We start from the raw sequence: 26999 nt of genomic DNA, 5'->3' as shown, positions 1-26999 counted from the left end.
ACCTGGCTTCTCATAAAATATCTTTTTTAAAAAGAAGAAGATTGATGAACTTGCCCATGTACAGTCTCACTACTCCTCACCTACCTTCTCACTGAGAGAGGAGAGAGAGAGGGAGAGAGAGAGAGAGAGAGAGAGATAGAGAGATAGAGAGAGAATAGCACCAGAGTTGAGCCTCGTGCGATGGCACTCCCAGATGGTGCCAAGACTTGAGCCCAGACCACATAAATGGCAAAGCAGGGGCTCTATTCAGTGAATTATTGCTTTGCTGTGGTTCAGAAAACCAGTTTTATGATCTTTTACAAGTTTACACTGACAGCTGTGATGAATTACCATAAACTCAGTGACTTAAAACAAAACAGATTTATTCTCTGAAAGTGTTGGAGGTCAGCACTGTGAAATTGGACTCATTGGATTAAAGCTGTGGTGTCAGCAGAGCAAGGTTAGTTCCCGCCTGAGGCTTATAGCAGAGTGTCAGGTTTCTTTCCTCTTTTAATTTCTAGTGGACACAAACTTGCAGGACTTTAAGCCTCTCCTCACCTTGCTCCTAGGTTGCTCTTCCCTGCCTCCCTTGTGATTTCCAGGGCTTCTTACATCTGAAAGTATGACCCCTGGGTCACCATCCCTCTTTAGGGCCAATGACATGCCCTCTTAGAGAGGTTTGCTGGCCTGTAGACTCTGGTTACCCTGATGTTCTCCCCTGATCTGCTAGCACCTGGAGTGGGGGAAACATACTCCACCCTGAAGAACCTCATCACCTCTTCTGTTTGCCTCATTGGGCAGTATTCATGTCTGCTTTCATATATGTCACACAAAGCATTGGTATCATCACCTATTCAGGCTGGAGCCACACAGATGCCCATAATCCCCACCTCTTGACTATATATTTGAGGATCCATCATAGGAAACATCACTTTTAGCCAAGTATTTGGAATGAAAACCCTCGAGGGAAGGGGGCCAGTTGGTGGTGCATACTATACAGCATGCATGCTACCTTGCTCAAGGATCTGGGTTCAAACATCTGTGGGATCTGGTCCACACCTGTGAAGCTTCATGAATAGTGAAACAATGCTGCAGGTCTCTCTATCTCTCTCTCTTTCTCCTTCACTCTCACTCTCTATCAGTCTCCCCCTTTCCTCTAAAAAAAAAAGAAGAAGAAAAAGAAAGAAAAAAAAATAAAGGAAGAAAGGGAGTAAGAAGAACACAGGAAGATAAAATGCACTGAGTCTTTGGTTATAGCAGCCATTTATTAATAGCCCCAGAAGATCACAGAGGCCTGCAGGGCCCATGCTCATACCCAGCACAAGGATAAAATAGTCATTAAGACTGATAATGAGAAGGACATCAAGAGGTCCATTTGATATAGAGATGTACTCTTTGCCAGCTAAGTGCTTTGTGGCTAGAGTAAACTGAACTCAGTTCCAGGAGGGTCTAACCTTGTCTTACAGCTCACAGGATGAGTTTATAGGCTCCCTGTTTCTAAATATGAGACTTTGCTCAGTAGATAATGCTCTCGATGCATGAAGGTGTCTGCCTCTCTCAAGGTGAGAACCAAAGCTCGTTAAGATCATAAATGATCTCCTTTGTCATGTGCTGAGTATCCTGACAATAGCAACTCCATTTGTAACTGTTGCTTCCTGGAGTGTCCAGTGTCAAGGAAAGTTCCAGCTGTTCCACACTCCTTCCTAACAATAGCTACAGTGTCTATTGGGCCCTTAAGTGGCTAGCTGGGATGCATTGGATTGACCTTCTCGTGGTGCATCCCGTGAGTACCCATTTATTGGGGAAACTGTCGATCCTTCCTAGCCGACTGAATCCACATGGATCCCAGTCACTTTCAAAGCCAGCAACAAGCAGACATCAGGCTCAACCTGATGCTGTTGATTGGCTACGGAAGAAGGGCAAACGCTAGAAGAAGTGGCTAGCTCAGGGAGCAAAACACAGTCACTTAACTTTCCTCTGTGAAAATACAGATTAAAGAGGTGCCTATCTGCTCCGGAGCACATGCCCAAGTGCATCCCGCTGAAGCCCAGCCCACACTCATCTCTCTCCACCTTGGAGAGCAGTAAGCATTGTCCCTGTTGACTATCTGACTAACGGTGCTTGCTCTAAACCCTTTGTACAGTAATTAACAGCACTGCCCTGGAGTGTTCCTGTGCATTAGGTGGCATAGGGAGGTGAGGAAGTTTGGGAACCTAAGCTGGAGAGAGACCCATTTGAATCCCACTTCCTCAACTACATAACCCCAGGCAAACCAAATTATGCTTTTCTTTTCTCACACATGAAATGAAAACAGGATGTCTACTTCTAAGAGCTGATGGGAAGATCAGATGAGATCAAAAGCACTCTATACAGCATCTATATAGCAATTGTTTTTTTGTTGTTTTTTCAGATAGACATATTTTTCAAGATTATATTTATTTGTTCCACTCTACTATGTGTGGTACTAAAGATCAGCCCTGGGATTTCAGGCATGCAAGTTCAATGATCTACGCACTGAGCAAACTCTCCACTCACAGTGATTTCTTAGTAAAGAGTAAGTATTGGATGTGAGGGCGATCTGGCTGTGACATCTGTCACCCCATTGATTGCCAGGGTTGATTTGGCTGTTCTGGCTGTCTAGGCAGGTGTCCCCTTCCTCCCTCACCGCTCCATATGGTCCCTCCCAAAGCTTTGAGCTCGGTTGAAGAGGACTGCCTTCCCCAATAGAGATGGATCGGCCTTTGTCAAGGGTATAGGAGTAGCTGCGCTCCCCTGCTAGAACCTCCAGATAAGCTCTCAAGAATTATTATTATTATCAGTTTGCAAATCCTGAAGAGACCTTGGGGCTTCATCCAGTGGAACTTAATAAGAAAGAAAGCTGATACCTACCAAGTTCACATGTGCTATATCTATTCCAACTTGGCACACTGGCTGGCATATGTGTAAACAATAATAGACTCAATTGTATCAGCTTGTACATATTGGAGGGAAGGAGGTGGTGTTGTGGGAAGTGGCAGATAGGAAGGCAGAGAGTTCCAATCCTGATGTTCATGGTTCAGAAAGGCAAACTTATATTGTTCTGCCTATGAGAGGAACTCTAGTTTAACAGTCCAGAACTATGTCTTTACATCAAATTGGGACTGTTTTGTCAGTCAGCTTCTCCTGTCCTGAGATCTTGAGATGCTCAGCAGGGTGCTACCAGAACAGGAAGTGACAAAGCTTGCAGTAGTGATATGAAATCTATGGTTCACGATGAGTAATTACACACAGACTGCTGGGGCGGGGGGAGAGTTAATGCAACTATGTAACTTTAGTTTAAACTAATTCCACACATCGGCAAAACAAACTGTTTTACATTTGGACCTATCACAAACTTAATTCTCTTTTTTATTTTAATTAAGATTTTTGTATTATTCATCCCATTTTACAGATAAGAAAATCGAGGCAGTGGTCTAGGACGTGGTATAGTGGGTCACGCATTGGACTCTCAAGCATGAGGTCCTGAGTTCAGTCCCCAGCAGCACATGTACCAGAGTTATGTCTGATTCTTTCTCTCTCCTATCTTTCTCATACATAACATTTAAAAAATATTTAAAAAAACCGAGGCATAGACTGGCTAGGAATCTGTATTCTTACAAAGCTCAGTGACCAGAAAAATACACAATCTCATCCTTGAACTAATATATAAAATTCAAAATCAATCAAAGGATGATGAATTCCTGATAATTGGTTCTGATGGTGAAAAGAGAAAATGAATTTTGGTCAGGCTCATAAACTCATGCTTTGATTTTCAGAAAAAGCTCTTTTACATGATATTAATTTAATTGTCAGAGCAATTAAGACTTGTACATATCTTCATTTGTAAAAGAGCTATTTCCAATATGAATCTAGAGTTGGTGTTAGTTCAAGTTGTCCCCAACAAAATTCATGTGTGATTCCAGACATAAGAACAGGAAAAAAAGCTAGCCCATGATACAGTTTCTTTGCATTTATTCACATCCACAATTAAAAGGAATTTGATCTCTGCCCAGAGCAAAGCTTAGGAACTATTTTCATAAAAAAAAACAAAATACAACCTCCAAAGCTGCTTAAATTGTTTCTATGTCTCCAATTCCTATTCTGTCAAAGTTTCATTTCTCTGTCCCACCAAATATTTAAGCCATTGTTTATTAGAGTAGCATCTATGATTTAAGATGGGGACCTTCCCTGTCTGGATGTGTGATTTCTAGAAACAGGCCAGTCAGCTGACATTACACAGGAAATTGCTAGGGTTTTTTTTTTTTTTTTTTCTTCACCTAAGCCATCACTTTTGTTTTTGCACGACATTTAAATGTTTCTTTTCTACCTAATGATGAAAATTTAATCTGCGAATGTAATAGATAACCAGAAAACCCAAGGCTACCCAGTGTCATTTGTGCTGAGGTTGGAAACAATTTAGGTGATTTTTGGTGACATGAACCATTGCTGCTGGGTGCTCTGCAGGACTCGTGTAGGCCCGTTTGCCAACTCTGCCTCACACTGATTTCTGAACCCAAGGTTTCTCACCTACAAGGACAGGGTGATAATATCTACTGTGGGTTATTCTTATGTTTAGGCTTCATGTATATAAAGGGCCTGGGACATAGTAACATTGCTAAATAGTACTGACAGTGCTTGATTACTTTAATATAGTATCTGACAACAAGACTGCAGAAGACTAAATAATGCCACTCCCCAGATGTACTCACACCCCAAATCATGTACTTGAGGATATGTGAAGAGATTTTGAAGATATGATAAAGTCAAAGATCTTAAGCTAGGGACACTATCCTGGATTATGCAAGTGGGTTGGAGGACCTGGAGAGGAAACAGGTACCATCTCCTGCACTCAATCCTTTGACTCTGTGATGAATGTGAAGGACAGGGGAATGACAGGGCCAGAGATGGTCCCCCAGGATGGGGCAGTTACTGCACAGTTCCATCCCCAGGCCTCACATCATCTAAGACTTTCATATCTCAACATCATGGACAGGTTCTTGAAACCTGTGACTTTAGATGACACATAATGAACTAGGATTTCTTTATTTTTCATCAATGAACATAATGAACTAGAACATAATGAACTAGAACATAATGAACTAGGATTTCTTTATTTTTCATCAATGTTTAAGGAAATGATCTTTGACAAAACAATTCTATTCAAGAACCTGTTTTATTTATTTATTTATTTTTATTTATAAAATGGAAATATTGACAAGACCATAGGATAAGAGGGGTACATTTCCACACAATGCACACTCCCAGCTCCATATCCAATCCCTTCCCTTGATAGCTTCCCTATTCTTTATCTCTCTGGGAGTATGGACCCAGGATCACTGTGGGGTACAGAAGGTAGAAGGTCTGGCTTCTGTAATTGCTCCTCTGCTGAACATGGGTGTTGGCAGGTCAATCCATACTCCCAGACTTTCTCTCTCTTTCCCTAGAAGGCCAGGGGTCTGAGGAGGTGGGGCTTCAAGATACATGGTGGGGTCCTCTGCCCAAGGAAGTCCAGTTGGCATTATGGTATCACCTGGAACCTGGTGGCAGAGTAATGAAGATGAATTGTATTTACTCTTACTTATTTATTAAACTCGTGTCTATTTCTTTTAATTGGAATAAGCTCCCATGAAAGCAAGAACTTTTGTCTGTTTTGTTTTGACCATATTCTCAGCACTAGAACAGTGTCTGGTATACAACCGCTGAGCAATTCACTGGATATTTGTTGAATAAACAAATGAATGGTAGGAAGCAGAATAAGTCTCAGAGAATGAGTCTTCTGAAACTGTTTTTTCTGGTCTAACGTGATGAAGTGTCGCTGATTCATGTGGGCCAATTCAACACAATGTAAGCTGTAAAGGTGACCTAGAGGAGACATTATGTAAGGGACATTTCTCCCCAGTTTGGTCTGTGTACTTCCATTCAAAAACCAGGCTCTGTTTATAACCATTTGGTGACAAATTTCCCATATAAGTAGGCATTTCTCTTCCTACTCCAGGGATCTAATAAACATCTCTCCTTTGGGTAGAATTTTGATAGCAACAATGTCTTTTAGGGTTAAATTTAAAAAAAAAAAAAGCTTTGGTTGTGGGATAGTTGGAAAAGTAAAGGTTACTGGAATATAAAACGGTGATCAAGCATCAGGATCAATGTCAGAGACATTAGCAGAGGTGAGGTGAGCAATGAGGAGGAATATGCTTTCTTCATGGCACAGTCAAGGAGGTCCAGGGCTTTGTCATCTGAGCCTGAGCCAAGGTGCTGGCACCTGGTCCCCTGTGATCACAGTGTGCTCACAGGATAAAAGTCTCTTCTTCTGCCAGGTCTTTCACCATCACATAGAAAATAGGAAGAGGATGAAATCTTGAACTTGTATTTTTAAAAAATTATTGGTTATTTAATAATGATCTACAAGACTGTGGGATAAGAGGGGTATAATGGCATACAATTCCCATCAACAGAGTTCTGTATCTCATCCCCTCCATTGGATGTTCCCTGTTCTTTATCCTTCTGGGAGTATGGGTCAAAGATCTTTATGGGAAAGTTGTATTTTCTAAACTCAGTTACTATTATTTTCTAAAATTATCATTGTTTAAGGAGAGATAGAGGAAAGAGGGCAAGGCAGACAGAAGGAGAGACACCACGGCACTGATCCACCATTCATGCAGCTTCCCCTGGTGCTCTTCATGGTCATCTCATGTGGGGATGAGGTCTGAACTCAGGATTTCTTGGTTGGTAAGGTGTTTACTCTCCCTAGTGAGCTATCTTCTGCTCCCTAAACTCAGCTTTCTTAAAGACAAAGGCTATTAATACATAAGAAAAAGACCTACCAACACCTATGTTCAGTGGAGGAGCAATTACAGAAGCCAGACCTTCCATCTTCTGCACCCCATAATGATCCTGTGTCCATACTCCCAGAGAGATAAAGAATAGGAAAGCTTCTTGTGGAGGGGATGGTATATGGAACTCTGGTGGTGGGAAATATGTGGAACTTTATCCCTCTTATCCTATGGTTTTGTTGATATTTTCTATTTTATAATTAAATTAAATTAATAACAAAGATATTCCTTTGCTGTGTCCATATGCCACATATAATGAGGTGCATGCTAAGAATCAATCATGCACAAAATATGCAATCACTAGCTCAGTGAATACACTTGGGGGGGTTTAGTTAGAAATGTACTTTCTTTATTATTTATTAACGAGAAAGATAGGAAGAGAGATAGAATGAACCACACATCAATCTGGTGCATATGTCGCCAGGGATTGAACTCAGGACCTCCTGCTTGAGAGTCCAGTGCTTTATCCACTATGATACCTCCTGGGCCATGAAATGTATTTTCTAGTGGAATGTATCCCCAACAAGGAGCCCATGTTTCAAATCTGCAGAAACGACTGTGGAATAATAGATAGAAGTCAAACTGGCTAACTCACATCCTTAAAGAAATGTGTTTCAGGGCCAGATGGTGGTGCACCTGGTTAAGTGCCCACACTATAGTACACAAGGACCCAGGTTCAAGTTCCTGGTCCCCACCTGCAAGGGAAAAGCTTCATTAGTCTTTTTATTACAGATAAAAAGAATAACATTATGGTGGCTACATGTCATACATTTGTCAAACCCATAGAATATATAATGCAAAGCATGAGTTCTAATGCAAACTATGTAAATTAGTTAATAATTACCTGCCAATATTGAGGCATCAGTATAACATATGTGCCCCCACAACAACATTGTTCCTGATAAGAAGGGAAATGTGGAACTATGAGATGGGGGAGAAAAGGAATTCTGTCATTTCTACTTCATCGTTCTGTAAACCTAAACCTTCCTAAAAGGCAAAGTCCAATACATTAAAAAAAATGGGTGCTCTATCTAAACATTTACGGCAAAGCTCACTGAGATGCAGGCATTTCTTTTTTGAATGGCATACTGCAGATTTTCTGAACTAAGTCACCTGCCTTGAATTCACAGCTCCTAGGACAGGGCACAGGATGAGGGATTTCTTCTACACCGTTACTAGGGAGAGTGGGGTAGGAACTAGAAAGAGGTTCAGCTCCTCCCGAACTGAGATGAGAAAGACTGGGGGTGGCATTGATATTTGCAGTGAGTGATGTAATCAGTCAAAATATAGAACACCTGGACAGGTTCCACAGCCAGAAGAGAATCCTTACTTGAGTGAGGTGGGAACATAACCAGCAGGGACTGGTGGGTCATACAGAGGTAGAGCTGAAAGTTTTAGGGAGTTTTAGAATAGGGGTGCATTGGATCGACCTTCTCGTGGTGCATCCCGTGAGTACCCATTCATTGGGGAAACTGACGATCCTTCCTAGCTGACTGAATCCACATGGATCCCAGTCACTTTCAAAGCCATTTAACTGGCTACGGAAGAAGGGCAAACGCTAGAAGAAGAAGCATAGACATTATTCAAGAGAGATGACATATGGTGATGATATTTTCTTTTAAGCAAACTCTTGGTTTTGCTATGTTTTTAAAATTCTCTATAGATGGTTGATGAAATAATTCACTTAAAGAGTGAGTGTGCTGCTTTGCCATGTATGTGACTCAGATTCAAGCCCAGCCCCTACAGTATTGAAGATGGCTCTGGTACTGTGGTCTCTCTCTTTCCCTCCCCCCCCCCGTCCTTATCTCTATAAAAAACAAAACAAATAAATAAAACTCTCTGTAGACAGTCTACACTACTGTCAGCTGGGGTAGGCTCACTAACAGTGTGGTCAGACTTTAGAACTTCACCAAACAACTCTATAAGGACTGTGAGAAATGCGTGAAATAAAGGCCAAATTTATAGCCATTTACCTATATCTCAAGCTCTTTTGCTGTTGATAAATTATGAAATGGATAGTACCTTTCCTCTAGACTCTGGTACCAAGATGCTCAAGATTTATCTTTGTGTTCTCTTTCAACAGACTGTAAACTGAATTGGGGAAGAAAGCAAGATAAGTGTAGTTGATTCTGTTAAAAAATAACAAAACTAGTGGACAAGCACTAGCTTTGTTCTGCATATGGAGAAAACTACTGATCAACAGGTTGCTGTTTCACCACAAGACTTGGGTTCAGAGGTGTCTTCTAGTCTTTATCTCCTGAGCAGAAACATCCTAACAGAGGTGGGAAGTGAAATGTAGCTCTCTCATACTCTGTTCACGCAGAGAGGCAGGGCAGAGAAAATCTAGACAACTCCCCTTCTAACCCATCAGTTTCTCTGATGCTCATTTTTGAGGCAGCTGGTGTAGTGCATTTCCATTTCTACCTAGACATTGGTCTAAATTCCTACAGAAAGCAGCAGCTACAACAGCAGTGATAAAAGATGACATGACAACACAACCTGGGACATGATGGGGAAACAGGAAGAGATCTGTTGGCAAGTGATATGACCCAACATATCTGATAGTTACCAGGAAAATGTGATTGCTTTTTCAGACTCGGGCAGGGGGCAGGAAAAAATGGCACTTTGGTGGAGCAGATGTGCATAGGAAAAAATCTACTGGATTCAGAATGAATTCATCACTGTGTACACCAGCTCCCCATGTGGAAGAATTTAAAGGAATCAAATTAAAATAGTAGGATATAAGTCAAAATTGAAGCCTTGAGTTTCAGCTGGATGAAATCTTCTAGAAATGTTGTTTCCCTGTGGTGACATCAGTGACTGATTCAAGGAGAATCTATGCTTTGAGAAACCAAAATAAAGCACTATATGACAAAATGCTCAACATAATTAGTTTTATCTGGGAAATGCAAATCAAAAATCACCATGAGATACCATTTTGTAGCAGCAGAATGGCTGAAATAATAATTATACAAAAAGATAGATGTTACCAAGTGTTGAAGAGAGAGTGGAAGAAAATTAAAGCCCTAGAACATTGCTGTTAGGAATATAAAATAGTACAGCTACAATGGTAAACATTCTGGAAGCTCCTCAGAATTTACACACAAATCATCACATGTCCCATAAATTCCTCTCTGAAGACATACTCAAGAGAAGCAATAGCTTATATTCATATAAAAACTAGTATATGACTATTTCTAATAGTACTGATCATGGTAACTCTAAAACCAGATACAATCCAAATATCCACTAACTAGTAACTAAACACAAATAGGTTTTATATACCTATAATAGACTACTATTTGGCCATAAAAAGAAACTTCTGATACATGCTTCAACATGGATGAACCTTAAATTTATTATAGTAAGTGAAAGAAACCAGATACAACTTTTTGTCGTCCATAGAATGAGAGAATCTGCTCCTAGATTAAATAATTTAGATCAAGGCAATTATTATGTAATAGAGCCTATATATTTTTCTTGTTGAATAAAAAAGAATATTAATACAATAAAAAAGACCACATTAAATGATTCCACTTATATGAGTGTTGGGCTAGCTTCGCGGGCAGAAGAGAGAGACGACCAGGGACTCATGGCTGAGTGGTACGCAGTTCAGTCCTTATTCATGTGGAACACAGCGCAATCTAAGCTATCACTAATCAAAATCTTGTGCTTATATATCCTGAGGCGGAAGTGTCAGGTCCCAAGAGGATGTACGTAGGGTAGGGGGTAGGGAGAAGGAAAAAGCATGCAAAACAATGAGGGTTAAACTAATGCCCTTGAGGCAGGGCGGTGTGTAGTTAACAGTGGTTATATAAATAGAATACAGTGTTAAGCAGGGGGGATTAAACCAATGAAACAGAAGGGGTCTTAGAAGCAGGATTTAGAAGCATACCAATATATGAGATATCAAAAATAGGCAGAGATAGAAAGTAAACTACTGGTTGCCTAGAACTGAACATCTCTTTTTATTCTTCCACAGAAATTCTACCAGGACTATCAAAGCTACTACCTACATGACTTTTGTATTATCTTTTTTTTTCCTTGTTTATTGCTAATAACCTCTCTCCTTTTCACATGGTTATCTGCCATCCTTCTCAGTGAAAACTCTTTAGTGGATTGGGTGGTAGCACACTGGGTTAAGCTCTCATAGTAAGAAGCTCAAGGATCCCAGGTTGAGCCCCCACTCCCCACTTGCAGGGGGATGGTTCAGGAGCTGTGAAGCAGCTTTGTAGATGTCCATCTTTCTCTCTCCTTCTCAATCTTCCCTCCACCTCTTAATTTCTCTCTGTCCTATCAAAAAAAAAAAGGGGGGAAAATGGCTGCCAGGAACAGTGGATTCATAGTACTGTCACCCTGGAGGCAAAACAAAACAAAACAAAACAAAACAAAAAACCCAAAACAGAACAAAGTTTCAATGACTTCTACTTCCTTTAGGATAAAGTAAAAAGTATTTATAGACATTTACCAGGGATCCAGCCCACTCTACTTCTCCAGCTTCATTTTACCTCCATCCTACCCATTTTATTTCATCATTTTCAGAAGGAAGTAATGAGTTCCTACTTGCCTCTGTGCCTCTTGTGTGCTGTTTGCCTCCACAATTCATGCATCAAGTCTTAAATAATAATAAAAAAAATACTTTTTCCAAGAAAACTTCCTTTCTCCCAATTCAGCCCTTTTGATAAAAACTCTGAGTTACCCTCACTTCAGCTAACCAACTATATCACATAGTATTTGTTTACTTAGTTGTTTTACTCTCTCAACAGACTGTAAACTGAGTGGGGCAGAGAGAAGCCTTGTTTGCTCATGAGTATCCCTCGCAAAGCCCAGCAAAAATCCGGAATTATTCAATAGATGGTTAGCAATCAATAAGCAAAAATATAAGTTTTTGCTTTTGCTCTTAAATTTTTTATCTTTATTTATTTATAGGATAGAGACAGCCAGAAATCGAGAGAGAAGGGGAAGATAAAGAAGGAGAGAGACAGAGAAACACCTGCAGCACCACTCTCAAAGCTTCTCCCACACAGGTAGCGACCTGGGGTTTGAACCTGCGTCCTTGTGCATTGTAACATGTGTTCTCAACCAGGTGCACAACCACCCGGCACCTGCCACTACTTTTACATAAGCTGATGCAAACCTGGAGACCAGGTAAGTCTTCTAGGTTAGGAAGAGCAGAGCAGCACTGCAGCAAAAGGCTTCTCTCTACCCTTTCCAAGAAGTGGACTGACCAGTGCTGCTCTACAGGGCCTTGCCAGAATGCTTTTCATTTGATTGCCTTTCTGAGTATGTTCAACCAACTTCCTCCTTAATCACGAGTATTACCAAGACTCACAGGGTCCTACACTAAAGAGTAAAGGAGGTTCTCTGTGTATTTCTAAATGCTACCCCCCTAAAATATTTTCAGGATTCCTGACTTAAAGGTTCCAGGACTATAACATTGGATGGTGTTAAATTCCCCGTGGAGATGCTGCCAGGCTGCATCCTCAGTCAGTGTAGGTGATGAACAGTGGTGTCTGGGGTGGGAAGATAACAATGCAGAATGGGGTGGGGGTGGGGGGCAAAGTCTCCAACTGGCTGAGTCAAGTTTGGAGGAAACCAGTACCTCTGGAGAAGCTGGAATGTAGTTGAGTAAACTGGCTTGGTGTGATGAGTAGGAGGAGTCTTAATCAGCAAATATTCACTTCCTCACACCCACCCTCTTCTTCAGGGCTGTGTATACTTTTCACTTTGCTGACTTTGGGCTTGGCCATATGATTTGAATTGACCGCTTGAGTGGTCATTGCCCATCCTTTGCCCTGTTCCTGATTATAAATTTTGTATATGTTTCATTCAGGATGGATTTTAGCTATCTAAGCAAAATCCACAGCCATACCACCCTGAACATACCCAATCTTGTCTGACCTCAGAAGCTAAGCAGGGTTGGACCTGATTAGTACTTGGGTGGGAGATATCTAAGCAGAGATGTGTGAAATCTGGATATCCCAGGTAGATCTAGGCTGGAAATAAACACTGGAGTCATCAGAGATATGTGACATTTTAAACTTCCAGACAGATGAGCTTATGATAGAAAAGAAGTCCATTGACAGATGACTTCATCAATATACCCTGGAACCCCACCTCTCCAGACCCCTGCCCCACTAGGGGAAGATAGAAACAGGCTGGGTGTATAGATTGACCTGCCAATGTCCATGTCCTGCAGAGAAGCAATTACAGAAGCCAGACCTTCCACCTTCTGCACCCCATAATGACCCTGGGTCCATGGTCCCAAAGGGATAAAGAGTAGGGTAGCTTCCAGTGGAGGGGATGGGATACAGAACTCTGGTGGTGGGAACTGTGTGGAATTGTAACCCTCTTATCTTATAATCTTGTTGATCATTACTAAATAAATACTTAAAAAGAGAAGCCCATTGAGTGAATCTTGGTTTTCTCCAATATTTAGAGGTCAGAGAGATGAGAAGGAATCAGTAAGGAAATGGAGACAGAGTAGACAGAAAGATAAGCAGATAACCAGGCCAGTGTGAGGCTCTGGGAATCAGGTAGAACGAGTACTTGAAATTGGAGAAGGCTATTAAATGTGTGGGAAAACTACTTCCAATCAGAAATACTTTCTGTGCCTTTTGTCATGTGCATAATTCATATTTGAGCTTGGCCCCCACTGTATTGGAAGAATCTCTCTCTCTCCCTCACTTTTCTCTCTCTCTCTCTGCCTCTCAGTCTATGTCTTCATCTGAAAAATTCATCACAGAATGGCGAAGCCCAGATGATGGCAACAGAAAGATAGGTAAGAAGAAAGAAGGAAAAGAAAAGAAAGGAAGAATAGTTTCTGTATACTCATAAGGCAAAATCATTAACAGAGAGAATTCAGAAGAAAATAATAAAAGGAGAAGAATTCATAAATATAGTTAATTCTATCCAGAACTTTGGCCAGAAATGGAGAGAAATGGGGTTGTAACCAAAGGTCAGAGATGGCATCAAAGAGCTTTTTTTTTGTGCCTCCAGGGTTATTGGTGGGGCTTGGTGCTTACATTCCTGGAGGCCATTATTTCCATTTCTTTTGTGGTTGTTGTTGTCCTTGATGTCATTATTATTGTTATCGCTGCTGCTGTTGTTGGATAGGACAGAGAGAAATCAAGAGAGGAAGGGAAGACAGAGAGAAAGAGAAAAAAACAGACACTTGAAGACCTGCTTCACTGCTTGTGAAGCAACTGCCTTGCTAGCCAGGGGCTCGTACTGGGATCCTTATGCAGGTCCTTGCGTTTTCCCATGTGCACTTAAACCTCCAAGCTACTGCCAGGGCCCCCAAAAGAGGTTTTTAAAAGTAGTAGCATAAAAATCATCACATTTGAATGCTAATGGGAATAATCTAGGAGCAAGAAGAAATGGATGATGCAGTAAAGATGAAGAAGGGCTGACATCTGGTTTCTCCAGTGTAACAGGGAAGACTGAGTGTTTAGGCTAAGATGTAGGCTGCTGAGAAGACATAGTGATGGGAGCTTTCAGACAATCTCTTTCACTTGCATCAATTTTCTCAGTGAAACAGGAAGCCAGGTCATCAGCAGACCCTGAGCATGTGGGAGGCATTGAAGAAAGTGTGACCGTTGTCCAAGAGAGTCTAAAAATAAATGGACCAAGGATGTGAAGATTGCACGCTGGCTAGCTGTAAATAGTGTCTAATAAGGCTTCAAAACAGTCCTATGAAGTAGGTATTGTTATCTCTGTCTCTGGCCCCATTTGTAGATGAGAATTTTGGAGCACAGAATGGTTAAGAAACTTGCCCAAACTCACATACTGGGTAGTCAGAAAATTCATAATATTTTTCTGTGTTCTATACAAAAATACACCATGATTTTTTTCTGACAACTCAATAATAAGAAAATGGAAGAGTCAGGATTTGTATACAGTCTAATTCCAGGGCTTAAGCCCTGTACACAGTGCCAAAATACTATTATTATCTGAGGTCTACCCAACTGAAGCTAACTTATTAAACACATCGGAATCTCTCCACATCAAACTGAGATCATTTGGATCCTTTTATCCTGATCAGATCAATAACTTACTATGTGGTCTTTACAACAGGAAGAATTTAAAATAAGGCCACTGGGGAAATATTGGCTGTCTTATTTACCATTTTCAAGTACACTATCCATTCAACAAGGAGGAAGACCTCAAGATACATGGTGAGAGTCTTGAAATTTTCATTTTCTTTTAATCACAAGTATCAACTTATGTCACAAAAACCGTTTTCTCAAACAAGAGTACTCATAACCCATCATATACACCGAAAAGTCACCACTTCCTCAAATGCAAGGAAACAGACAGTTAGAAAAAAAAAAAAAAAAAGAAAGAAAGAAAAAGAAAAAGAAAACACACCAAAAGGCAGTATTTGTGTATCGTAACCTCGCCCCAGTGAGGCCCCAGATTCTTTCGAACAGGAGTTTTGCTTCCCATGATGCACAGCGAAATGTCAGCTGGGATATTTCTGGTAAAACTGAAAGCAAGAAAAGCAGGGTGCACACTTCAAGAGGACTGAGGGAAGGGTTGGGTGCCATCCCCAACTAACAAATGGATGGAACTTTCGTGTAAGAGACAGGAGGAGGCACACTGCGTCAGATCAACCTCAAGCCCACAATTACTGGTGAGGCAATCAAAAAGGAAGAAACACACACACACAAGCTAGACGGAAAGCACGAAAAGGCAAGAAAGGCACTGATAGTGACAGACTCACTGCTTCAACAGCTACTCACCCGAACCGGAAGCAAGATGTCCATGAAGCTGCGAAGAAACTGGGATTTCAACCTGAAAACGGATGCTGGGAAAATAGGTATGGTTAATGTCTTTCTGTTGCCTTATCAACACTCCTTATGCTTGAGTGCCCACCATTTGCATGCTGGTATACAGGAAGCATAGTCTACTTACAAATGGATCTCTCAGCAAATGTGGGTCTGGGGCGGGGGGGGGGGGGGGGATTTGCATTCAAATTCATATCTTGGCTCCACAATTCCAAACCCTGGGAGGGGAGCTAATGTTCTTTTTGTTTGAAGGTAGCTGTGGAATGGAGTTCTCTTGTGTGTGGGATCTGGGGCATTTCGGATGGTATAAGGCTACAGATTACATGCAAACCTGTGAGTTTTCTTTATTCTGGGAAGACAATTTCTTTCCTGCTTGCAAAGTCATCCTTATTTCTCTGTGTCTTTTGAAATGTTTGATCTGTGAGTCAAACGGCCCTATTTTGTGACCCCACTCAGTCTCCAGGGCCTCTGAGGACCCACAGGCTGAGGTGAGGGAGCAAGTAGTGAAAAGTAAGCAACAAGAACATTCAAAGGTATAATAATTTTAGCTAAAGACATAAGATGGAAGGGAATTTTTATAAGAGCTGAAAAGAGTTATGATTTAGATTATCTTAAGGAACAGTGGCATGCTTTTGGGGGGGTATATTGGTTTATCTCTCTCCCTTTTAATGATTGTAATGCATTGATTTTAATCTGTTATGCATTTGTTACCATGAGTTTATTTCTATGGGTATCTTTTACTAATACATTGATCACAGTGATTGAGAATGAAGCTATTATACTGAAAGTGAGACCCTGTGTATTATATATAACTGTACGTGAGATCATTTCATTGTTGCTGGACATAGATAAGTGTTAAGGACTTTCTAATAGCTTGAAAAAGTTTTGCTTGGAAAAACATTCAGACATGCATTTTTAATAGTGGTTAATGTGCTGCTGGAGTAAGTGGTTTATTGCAAAGTCACATAATGGAGTATTAGTGATGTAGGTATGAGAAAGTATTTGAAAAAAAATTAGGAATAATCAGAGAAGCCATTTATCTTGGTAGCCACAGAGCATGTGGCCCTTAATTCAGCTAGGACTCATTGCATATCAAGGCTGGCTCAAGGTATAAATAGTGTACATACTTCTTATATAAACAAGTGATTTCCCCCCCCCCCAACTACTATTGATATCAATTTACTTTGGTAATTCTCCTTCTAGGTGATGAAAATTCATTTTTAGAAGTGAAACTTCTATGTCCCTGTTGTTTTGAAAGTACCCTGCTTCTGTTAATAAGGGGTCATTCTACCCACCCATTTCCTATGTTAGAACAGATATCCCTCACCTTCTGTTTATAAATAGAATATGAGACCATAAATAGTTAAATGATTTTTCTAGAAATATAGGAAATAACACTAGAGCTTAGGTTTATACACTCTTAGATTTTACATTAGGTTAGGTGGATTTTATGACTTCTACCAGTATTTTTTAGGTTATGGTCCAATGGAGATCCTGTATCAGTATTTCCTCAAATGCTTATTGAAAATTCAGATCCCTAGGTATTATTCTGGTTTGTAAAATTAGATTTTCTAGAGGGAGGTCCAAGAATATGTGACTAAAAAGCACTTACCCCTCCATACCACCTGTGAAGAAGTTCCACTATGGGGGCTGTGGTCTAAGTTACCGTTCACCTAACAAAGTAAAGTAAATATCGTGTAGTAAATATCTGTCAGCTGACTGAAAGAATATTTAAAGGCAGGTCAAATAGTTTACTAATACTTAAAGGAAAAATAACACTTGCATAAATAAATAGATGAGTCACTGAGGCAGCCACAGAACCTCCTGATTTTCTTCTAACATATTATGTTCAGATAAGAACTGGCTCAACAATAGAGCAGAAAGGCTTGCCTCTATTAAGAAGTTGTACAGAGGGCTGGAGAGCTAGAATAATGATTATACAAAAGGCTCTCATGCCTGAAGCTCTAGGGTTCCAGGTTCAATCCCCAGCACCACCATAAACCAAAGCTGAGCAGTGCTCTGGTCTTTCTGTCTTAAAAGATAAAATAAAATATTTTTAAAAAGAAGATATGTAGAACTGAGAATCATGGCAAAGTAATCAATGATTTATGGCTTTTTTTTTAGCCTGGGCTAGTGAGTTGTATGTCAGAGTTTCTGAATTCAGACATTCTTGATATTTTAGCTTGTATAATCCACTATGGGAATGGCTATTATAGTCTGTTGTCAGGATATTTGCCTTGTACTTACAAAATTATGTTCTCTTACCACTACCAGTTGCACCAACAATTTGACTCAGCTATCACCAGATGTCCCTTTGGGGGGGAGAATAAAATCTTCCTTAGCTAGAAATGGCTGGAATAGTTGATCATCTAAATCCAGTCACTGGAAATGTGAACCCAAGTTATCACTTAGAGCTTACTTCTAGGTCAATTTTTTAATATTTATTTATTTTCCCCTTTTTGTTGCCCTTGATTTTATTGTTGTAGTTGTTGTTGATGCCGTTGTTGGATAGGACAGAGAGAAATGGAGAGAGGAAGGGAAGACAGAGAGGGGGAGAGAAAGATAGACACTTGCAGACCTGCTTCACCGCCTGTGAGGTGACTCCCCTACAGGTGGGGGGCCAGGGGCTTGAACCGGGATCCTTAAGCCGGCCCTTGTGCTTGGCGCCACCTGCGTGTAACCGGCTGTGCTGCCACCCGACTCCCTCTAGGTCAATTTTTAGCAGAGTCTTCTTAAGCTATAACTTCAGTTGTGGGTAATATCATAGGGAGGACCCCATTTATTAGGAAAATTGCAAGATACTGGACTATTTTTTTGATTTTGAAAGGAGTCCCAGATTTTTTTTTTTTTTGAGGGGATAGGTATGGTGGTGGGGAAGGGGTACAAAATATGAACTTTACTTCCAGTTTCCCCAATTTTATGAGGGTTAAACCAGGGTTGGAGTGAAAGTGAAAGTCTCTGAGGATGAAGGAAAGACCCTCCCCTATACTCTCATCTCAGTGTTGGTGAGTTCTCACTGGATGACCTGACTGAGCAGAGGCCCTGATCACTGGCCTGGCCATTTGAAGAGAATATGACTTAGGACCACACTTGATCTGATCTATTTACTGATTTGGTGAGGAGCTGAGGTTGGACACCAATAGACTTGACTTGAGCTGGGAGGCAATGGGACACACTTATTCTTTTGAATCCTTATTGTTTTCAGTTTAGTCCAGCAATGAAAATTGTGTTAGTCTTCACTGCTTCCATGCACTGTTACTCCAGTCTCTTCTGCTTCTTTATAGCGTTTCTAACTGAATGGTAAACCCTGGAGGGCAGGTTCTAGGATACATTGTTATTTCCTGTTTTCTGTCCTGGTGTCTGGCTCAGAGGTGCTCTGTTGAAAATGTGTTCACCACCTAGGGAGAGCTTTCTATTCTCTGGCACAGGAGCACTTCGCTGGAAGATTGCTGGGTGAACTTTAAAACTTCCCATATTGTATTAATTCACACGCATATCCTTTTTTCTTTTCCTTAGCTTCCCCAAACCAAAATAGAGGGAACAGGTCCTAGAGAACATATGACTCATATACATAATGAAAGTCACTGTGGAGGAGGTGGCTGTTTTCAATCTTTTCTTTCCCTTCTTTTTTTTGTGAAATGTAATGCTGAAAAGATTATTTGCAAATAAAGAGTCATTATTTAAGTCTCTCAATTAGCAATGTAGATAATGATAATATATTTTGTCTTACTGTACATTTCCCCCCATTCAATGAATTATTTGTCTCATATGGGATATAGTTTTTTTTTTTTTTTTTAAAAAGAAAAACAGAATAAAGGGAGTTAAAATGCTTTGTTACTTAAGATTCTTATATCCAGACCCACTTCTAAATCCACAGAGTTTTGTGTACTATAGATTATCCTCATTAAAAGAAGTCAGAATTGTAAGTCTAGTTTTAGACTGAATAAAGACATAAAGAACTGAATATATTAAAATTTTCAATGAATTAATAAAAATTATCTAAAAATGAAAAGAAACTTTTAAGAGTATTTTAAAGAAGAAGAATAAGGGGCTAAATGGTAGCGCATACACATTTCAGTACACAAGGACCCAGGTTCAAGTCCTTGGTCCCTACCTGCAAGGGGGAAGCTTCACAAGTGGTAAAACAGTGTTGCAGGTGTCTCTTTCTCTCCCTAACCCCCTTTCCCTCTCAGTTTCTCTCTGTCTTTATCCAAAATAAAGGAAAATATTAAAAATCATTTAATAAAATTAAAAATATTTAATAAAAAATTCTCAAAATAAGCACATGAAATAAGCCTAATCTCAGTAAGCAAGAGATACAAGTTGAGAAAGAAATTAAAATACAAAACTACAAGTGAAAGCCCTGTGGTAAACTTGTCCTGGTTTATTGAATCGACTAAAGAGAAAAGTCTGACAATATCAAGTGTTGTGGAGGTTAGTAAGCAACCAGAAGTCCTACACCATGAATACATCTATTTTGGAAAACAGTTTGGCATTACTTAGGGAAGCTGATGGTGCATAAAACATAGGAAGCAGGCATTTCATTCCAGAGATTATTCCTGAAGTGAACCAGAGTTCACATCCCTGTGCATGTGAACCAGAATCGCACTAGCAATTTGAACAGTTTGCACTAGTTGGGGACAGGAAATGGCACCACCTGCAGATGCATCACAAGGTTAACTTAGATTCTGTATCTTGTGTTGGAGCCAAGGACATTTGGATGGACAGAGGTGAGCAAGCTCAGAGGTTCTAGGTCCACTTTGTCTCTGAAAACAAATACAGAATGCAATGCCCCATGGCAGGCCATAAGTACCTTCTTGTCCTGACAATGCTATATTTCTACGTCCCACGCATTACTGTTTGTAACACATCTGCACAGAGGACCCAATGGGAGACCACTACGGAGACCTCCCCATCTCTTCTAGAGCTGGACCCTGGCTTGTTGAGAAAGAATTGTCATTACGTGTTGAGAAGACCCTTGAACTAATTGAGAAGAGTAAGTTTGTGGTGATGAGTCACACACACAAGGCAGTTTGAAGAAAAGAAGTGGAACCTCTGTTGAGATAACATTGGAGAGAAGAGACAGGAGCAGGTGAAGGGTTAAAGGCAAGTTACAACTGTGACCTCAACAACTGAGACTAAAAGGTACCTGTGGAAATCTGTGCCTAAGCTGGAGATAGCCTGTGTGAGGCATAGCACATGGGAGAGATTCCACTCAGGAATCATTGTCAATTTTGTAGAGCCCTCAGGCAGGAAGTGAGGTAGGGAACTCACAAAGAGAGAAAATGATCTCCATCATTTGTATTGTAATTTACTCATGAGCATTTTCTCCTTGAGAACTCCCCCTTCCCTCTTTTGAAAGTTTTCTTTCTTCTTTGTTTTTAAATAATTATTTCTTCATTTGATAGGACAGAGAAATTGAGAGAAGCAAGATAGGGAGAGAGAAAGAGAAACATCTGTAGCACTGTTTCACTGCTTGTGAAGCCTCTTCTCTATAGGTGGGGGCTGGGGGCTTGAACCCAGGCCATTGCTCATGGTAACAGGTACACTACCACCTGCCCCTTTCCTCATTTGAAAGTTTTTTGAAACACCATAAATCACTTATGAAAAATATCCATAGATTTGACAACCAAAAACCCAGACAGTTTTGCACTCTGCTCCTGCAGGACTCCCATTGCAAGGAGACAGTTCTAGTATATCCAGACCATCCAGATAGTCCCATGATGAGAAAGGTACAGAAACCCTAGGCAAGCCCCTCTGAATGAACATCTGGTCTCCCATCACTGATTTCTTCTCCTTTTTTAAAAATATTAATATTATTATCTTACTTTTTATTGCCACCAGGGTTATCTCTGGGGCTTGGTGCTGACATTATAAATTCATTGTTCCAGGCAGCCATTTTTTTCTTTTCTATTATATTTCATAGGACAGAGAGAAGTTGAGAGAGGAGGAGGAGATAGAAAGGGAGAAAGACTTTGTTAGGAAGTGAACCACCTGCTGGTGGTGGGAATTGTGTGGAGTTGTACCCCTCCTATCCTACGGTTTTGTAAATGTCTCCTTTTTAAAATAAATTTTAAAAAAAAGAAAGAAAGGGAGCTGCAGGTCTGCTGCAGTACTTGTGAAGCTTCTCCCCTGCAGATGGGAAGGGCTCACATCTGGCTTTTTGCAGATGGTAACTTGTGTGCTTAACTGAGTGTGCCACTGCCTGGCTCCTGCCTTGCTCTTCTTTAGGATACAAATGACTACATTTTTCACTGAGTCCCTAGATTGCTATCCTTCTCATGTGCTTTTCCTGCATATGAACTATTTCTCTGGGAAAGAAAAATAATTTATAATCTTCTGGGGCAGGTTGGTGATGCACCTAGTTGAGTGTACATGTTAAAACGTGCAAGGACTCAGGTTCGAGCCCCCAGTCCTCACCTGCAGGGGGAAAGCTTTGTGAGTGATGAAGCAGTGCTGTAGGTGTCTCTTTGTCTCTCTTGCTCTCTATCTCCCCCTTCCCTTTTGATTTCTGGCTGTCTCTACTCAATAAATAAATAAAGATAATAAAAAAGCCAATTTATAATCTTCTGTCACTCCTCTTTGTGGTTTTGCTGGCCCACTTGTATCTTGTCACACCCTCTCCCCCAAGTTTTCATGCATTTGAGCACCCTCAGGTTCATTTTCCTCAATCATATCTCACTCACATTCCTGGTCCTTTTCTTAAATATGTCTGGAGCCATCTCTAGTTGGGGCTTCTTCACCTCGATGTAGACATCTTGTTCTTTCTGTATCCCTAGGTCTTCAGATCACACAATTTTCTTAAACAGAGAAGCTTTTAGCTTGAGAGACTACAGACTTCTGTTGAGGTGTTCTCAAGGAAGGTCTCTGATCACACATGAGATGAACCAACCCTACCATCGAATCTCTTGATTTGGGCACAAAGAAATCTGGTGTCCTAGGTACTCCTTGGAGAGGGGAAACTCAAATTTCCTGTAAAGTATGACAGAAGAGCATCTAAAAGACAAATTACTTGTCTGACTCTTCTTGACACGAGGGTGGGAGGGATGGAGGTTGTGTGGGGCAGAGGAGAGGAAATGAGCTTTGGGCCCTTCTGATGTGCAGTGACTCCAGGACATGTTGCTAAACAAGTAATCAATAACATATATTCAGAGGAGAAAAATATTTCATGCACATAACAGAGGTACCTGCTCAAAAAGCAGTATTTCCATTTTTTTAAAAAAAGTTTATTATCTTTATTTATTGGATAGAGACAGCCAGAAATTGAGAGGAAGGAGGAGATAGAGAGGGAAAGAAAAAGAATAGGAGAAAGAAAGGGAGTGGAGGGGAAAAGAGGGGAGGGGAGGAGAAGGTAGGGAAAGGAAGGGAAGGGAAGGAGGGAGGGAAGGAAGGAAAGGAGGAAGGAAGGATGGGAGGAAGGAAAAGAAAAAAAAAGGCTACTGGAAGTAGTAAGTTTGTGCAGGCATAAGCTCCAGCAATAACTTACATGACAATAGAAATCACCATTCGCTAAGCTTTCCTCATGCAGGTAGGGACTGGGGTCTTGAACTCAGGTCCTTTTGCATTGCATTATGGCTACTCAGCCAGGTGTGCCACCACCGGTCCCACATTTTCCTTTTTTACTTTATTATCATTATTTTTTACTCCAAAGTCCTCACACATGTATGGCTCCACTGTCCCTGGTTGACAATATTTTCCTTTTAATTTCAGAGAGACATAGAGAGGAGCGACACCAACATACAGCTCCACTATTCATAGAGCTCCCCACAGTGCTGTGCACAGTGCTCTTGTATGATGATAGAGGCTCAAACCTGGATCCTAATATACGGTAAAGAGTGTGCTCTACAGGATGACCTGCCTCCCATCTTTCATTGCCTTTCTTCATAGATTCATTCCTTCCCCCCAGATCAAACTGGAGATACATTCCCTGAGCACCCTCACACAATGGACGCACTGAGTTGTGATTTACCCTTTACTGCTTTTCTCATTACTGCAAATAATGATTTCATGAAGCCACTTTTCTCTGTGCATAAAAAATGATAACATGGAATGAATGGTATCATCAACTCCTATGTGTATTTCTACATGAGAAAATGTATTAAGAATTTAGTGCTGGGAGTTGGGCGGTGGTGCAGCGGGTTACGTGCAAGTGGCGCAAAGCACAAGGACTGACATAAGGATCCCGGTTCAAGCCCCTGGCTTCCCACCTGCAGGGGAGTCGCTTCACAGCTGGTGAAGCAGGTCTGCAGGTGTCTTTCTCTCCCCCTCTCTGTTTTCCCCTCTTCTCTCCATTTCTCTCTGTCTTATCCACCAACAATGACATCAATAACCACAACAATATTAAACAACAAGAACAACAGAAGGGAAAATAAATAAATATTAAATTTTTTTTAAAAATCTGTTTTTTAAAAAAGAATTTAGTGCTCAGAAAAAAAAAATCTTTATCTTCTTGTTGAGGAACTGTGGTGCTTCCTCCTTTCTGGTAAGACAGATGCGTATTTTTTTTTTTTTTTTTAACCACAGCACTGCTCAGTTCTGGTTTATGGTGGTGTAGGAGATTGAAGCTGGGACTTCCGAGCTTCAGACATGAAAGTCTTTTGCATAACCACTAGGCTATCTGCCCCATCCTGCATAACTTTTTGTCTTTTTGTTTTGGTTGCCACAAAGCTTAGAATTAAACAAGCTCAATCATAAATTTACCCATTCAATGATCACACTTACTTATATAAATATAAGTATAAATAACAACAATATAAATGTGTGTGTTTACTATGAATACATTTTCTAGTACAATATGAAAGCCATATTAAGTCTCTCTTTGTTTCTCTAATTTTTCTGTTGTCATACAAGTTATTGTTGGAGCTTATGCCTGCACAAACTTACTGCTTCCAGTAGCCATTTTTTCTCCTTCCTTCCTTCCTTCCTTCCTTCCTTCCTTCCTTCCTTCCTTCCCTTCCCTTCCCTTCCCTTCCCTTCCCTTCCCTTCCCTTCCCTTCCCTTCCCTTCCCTTCCCTTCCCTTCCCTTCCCTTCCCTTCCCTTCCTTTCCTTTCCTTTCCTTTCCTTTCCTTTCCTTCTCCTCCCCTCCCCTTTCCCCCTCCACTCCCTTTTTTCCCCCTCTTTTTTTTTCCCTCTCTCTTTTCTTCTTTTTGATAGAGACAGAAAAATTGAGGAAGGGTGAGGTAGAGAGGAAGTGAGAAGTAGAGACACATGCAGCACTGCTTCACAGCTTGAGAAGATTCTTCCTTAGAGGGGAGGCCTCAGGGATTGAACCTGTGACCATGCGCATAGTAATGTATGCATTCTACTTGGTGTGCCACTGCTTGGCCATTCTTTCTCACACTTTCTTTTCTCTGGTCCTTGGAAATGAACTAGGTCTTCAGGCATGAGAAACACCACCACAGACTAGCCACAGAGAACAACAACAACAACAACAAAAATGAAATGAAGGAGGGAAAGATAGTCTTGGAGAGAGAAAAGACAGCACAGTGTTAACATAGATGCTCTGCCATCTATGGTTTTTACAGTATCTGTGAGACATTCTTGATGCAGTACACTATGCTGTCATATGGTATATGTTCTCTAGTCCCCAAATCCTATTTTATTTTATTTTTATCAGAGCACTGGTCAGCTGCTAAGTTAGTGTGGAAAACTGAATCTTGGGCTTTGGAGTCTCAGGCATGAGAGTCTCTTTGCATAACCACTATGCTTTCTTCCCTTCCCTCTAGTCCCCAAATCGAAGAAGCTTTAAGTTTATATAGCATATCAATATGAAATCTTCAGATAACTTGTGGGTAGATTTCTCACTTATTAATAGCATCTGGGCATTGCAATTTTTCTAAGATTGGTGTTCAAAGAACATCAATGCTGAAAGTCAGTACTTCCAGCTCATAAATAAAAACAGTTTTATAACCACTCAGAATCTTTTCCTGGACTTAAATAAAATTATGGTAGTTTAAATACATGAAGGCCTGTCATTATTTATTTATGTATGTATTATTTTTTACCATAGCACTGATCATCTCTTGTTTATGGTGGCATAGGGAATTGAACCTGGGACTTCAGAGCCTCAGGCATGACAATCTCTTTGCATAACCATTATGCTGTCTATCTGTCATTTTAATTTTTTATTTGCTTAATAATGATTAACAAGGCCATAGGATAAGAGGGGTGGCAATTGTAATTTTTATTTCATTCATTGATTCGTTCATAATGAATTTGCTCACTTTTCTATACCAGATCCTTTTCATGAGGCATTCTTTTTTTATGTTTATTTATTTATTTATTCCCTTTTGTTGCCCTTGTTTTATTGTTGTAATTATTATTGATCTCATTGTTGTTGGATAGATCAGAGAGAACTCAAGAAAGGAGGGGAAGACAAAGAGGGGGAGAGAAAGATAGACACCTGCAGACCTGCTTCACCACTTGTGAAGTGACTCCCCTGAAGGTGGGGAGCCAGGGGCTTGAACTGGGATCCTTATGCCAGTCCTTGTGCTTTGCGCCACCCGACTCCCTTTCATGAAGTATTCTTGATACTGTGCTCCTCGTGCTGCTAAAACATTCTCACCCATAATTCCATGTTTCTAAAAAAAAATGTGGTTTTTGTGTGGGAACCACCACATATTCTCTTTAAGCTCCAAGATGTCTGTCACCAGTACTGTGACTAACCCAGGGGGCAACTGCTTTACTTCCTTCCTTCCTTCCTCTCTGAGCTATTCACCCGCCTCTGAATGTGTCCACACAGATGTTTATTCCTGCTGTGGCTGCTGACCTTCTGTTGCAGAGCCTTGGCCTTGGGCTCTGAACTATTTGGGTACTTTCTTGGTGGTCTGGGAGTTTCAAAGTAGAAGAGGAAGTACTACTGGATAGTTTCTGAGACTGATACAGATTTTTTTTTTCTTATTTTAAAACAATTTTATAGCATTAATAGAGGCCTGTGTGGGGGGGGATGGAGGAGTTGGGCTGGTAGGTGCATGCAGTGTACTGTGAGGTTCCAGGTTCTGTCCTGGTACCGCCTGTGAGTGAGTGGAGCCCTGACCTCTCTCTGTGTCACATGCATAGAAAAGAAAACCAGATGGTAACAACTAATATTTTGACAAAGTTTAAAAAGCCACAATGAAATGTGCCAGGTAAATATGGTGTGGAAATTTGAAAGCTACCTTTGTGGTTGGACTGTCTAAATTTGCATTCCACCATCACTCATTGCTGGCTGTAGGACATGGTCCACAGCTTCTTCATCTGCAAAATAGTGTAATCAGAATTCTAATCCACATGGTTACAGTGAGGGTTAAAAGAGATCACCTTTGCAATATATTATCATAATAGTGTTCCTTGGTTTGAGTTTCATAAATACTAGACATCATCATCACCATCATCACAGGC

The 26999-nt window shown here is 40.6% G+C and overlaps 1 protein-coding gene and 1 long non-coding RNA gene across 3 annotated transcripts in view; one reads left to right on the top strand and one right to left on the bottom strand.

Annotated features, from left to right (window-relative positions):
* Positions 1-5153: 5153 nt before the first annotated feature.
* LOC132537479 (uncharacterized) lies at positions 5154-15724 on the bottom strand. Its single transcript, XR_009548931.1, has 2 exons — positions 15575-15724; positions 5154-5534 (listed from the first exon to the last, which is right to left on the bottom strand). It is a non-coding gene; the product is annotated as an uncharacterized LOC132537479 (long non-coding RNA).
* Positions 15271-26999, top strand: part of ARHGAP25 (Rho GTPase activating protein 25) — a 98364-nt gene continuing 86635 nt past the window's right edge. For both annotated transcript variants that reach the window (XM_007521260.3, XM_060187169.1), the window contains exon 1: positions 15271-15651. In XM_007521260.3, coding sequence (XP_007521322.2) covers positions 15591-15651 — 61 coding nt within the window. In that variant the 5' untranslated portion in view covers positions 15271-15590. The remainder of the gene's footprint in view (positions 15652-26999) is intronic.

This window comes from Erinaceus europaeus, chromosome 3 (assembly GCF_950295315.1).
Source record: "Erinaceus europaeus chromosome 3, mEriEur2.1, whole genome shotgun sequence".
Lineage (NCBI taxonomy): Eukaryota > Metazoa > Chordata > Mammalia > Eulipotyphla > Erinaceidae > Erinaceus > Erinaceus europaeus.
This window is presented reverse-complemented; position numbering and strand designations above follow the sequence as displayed.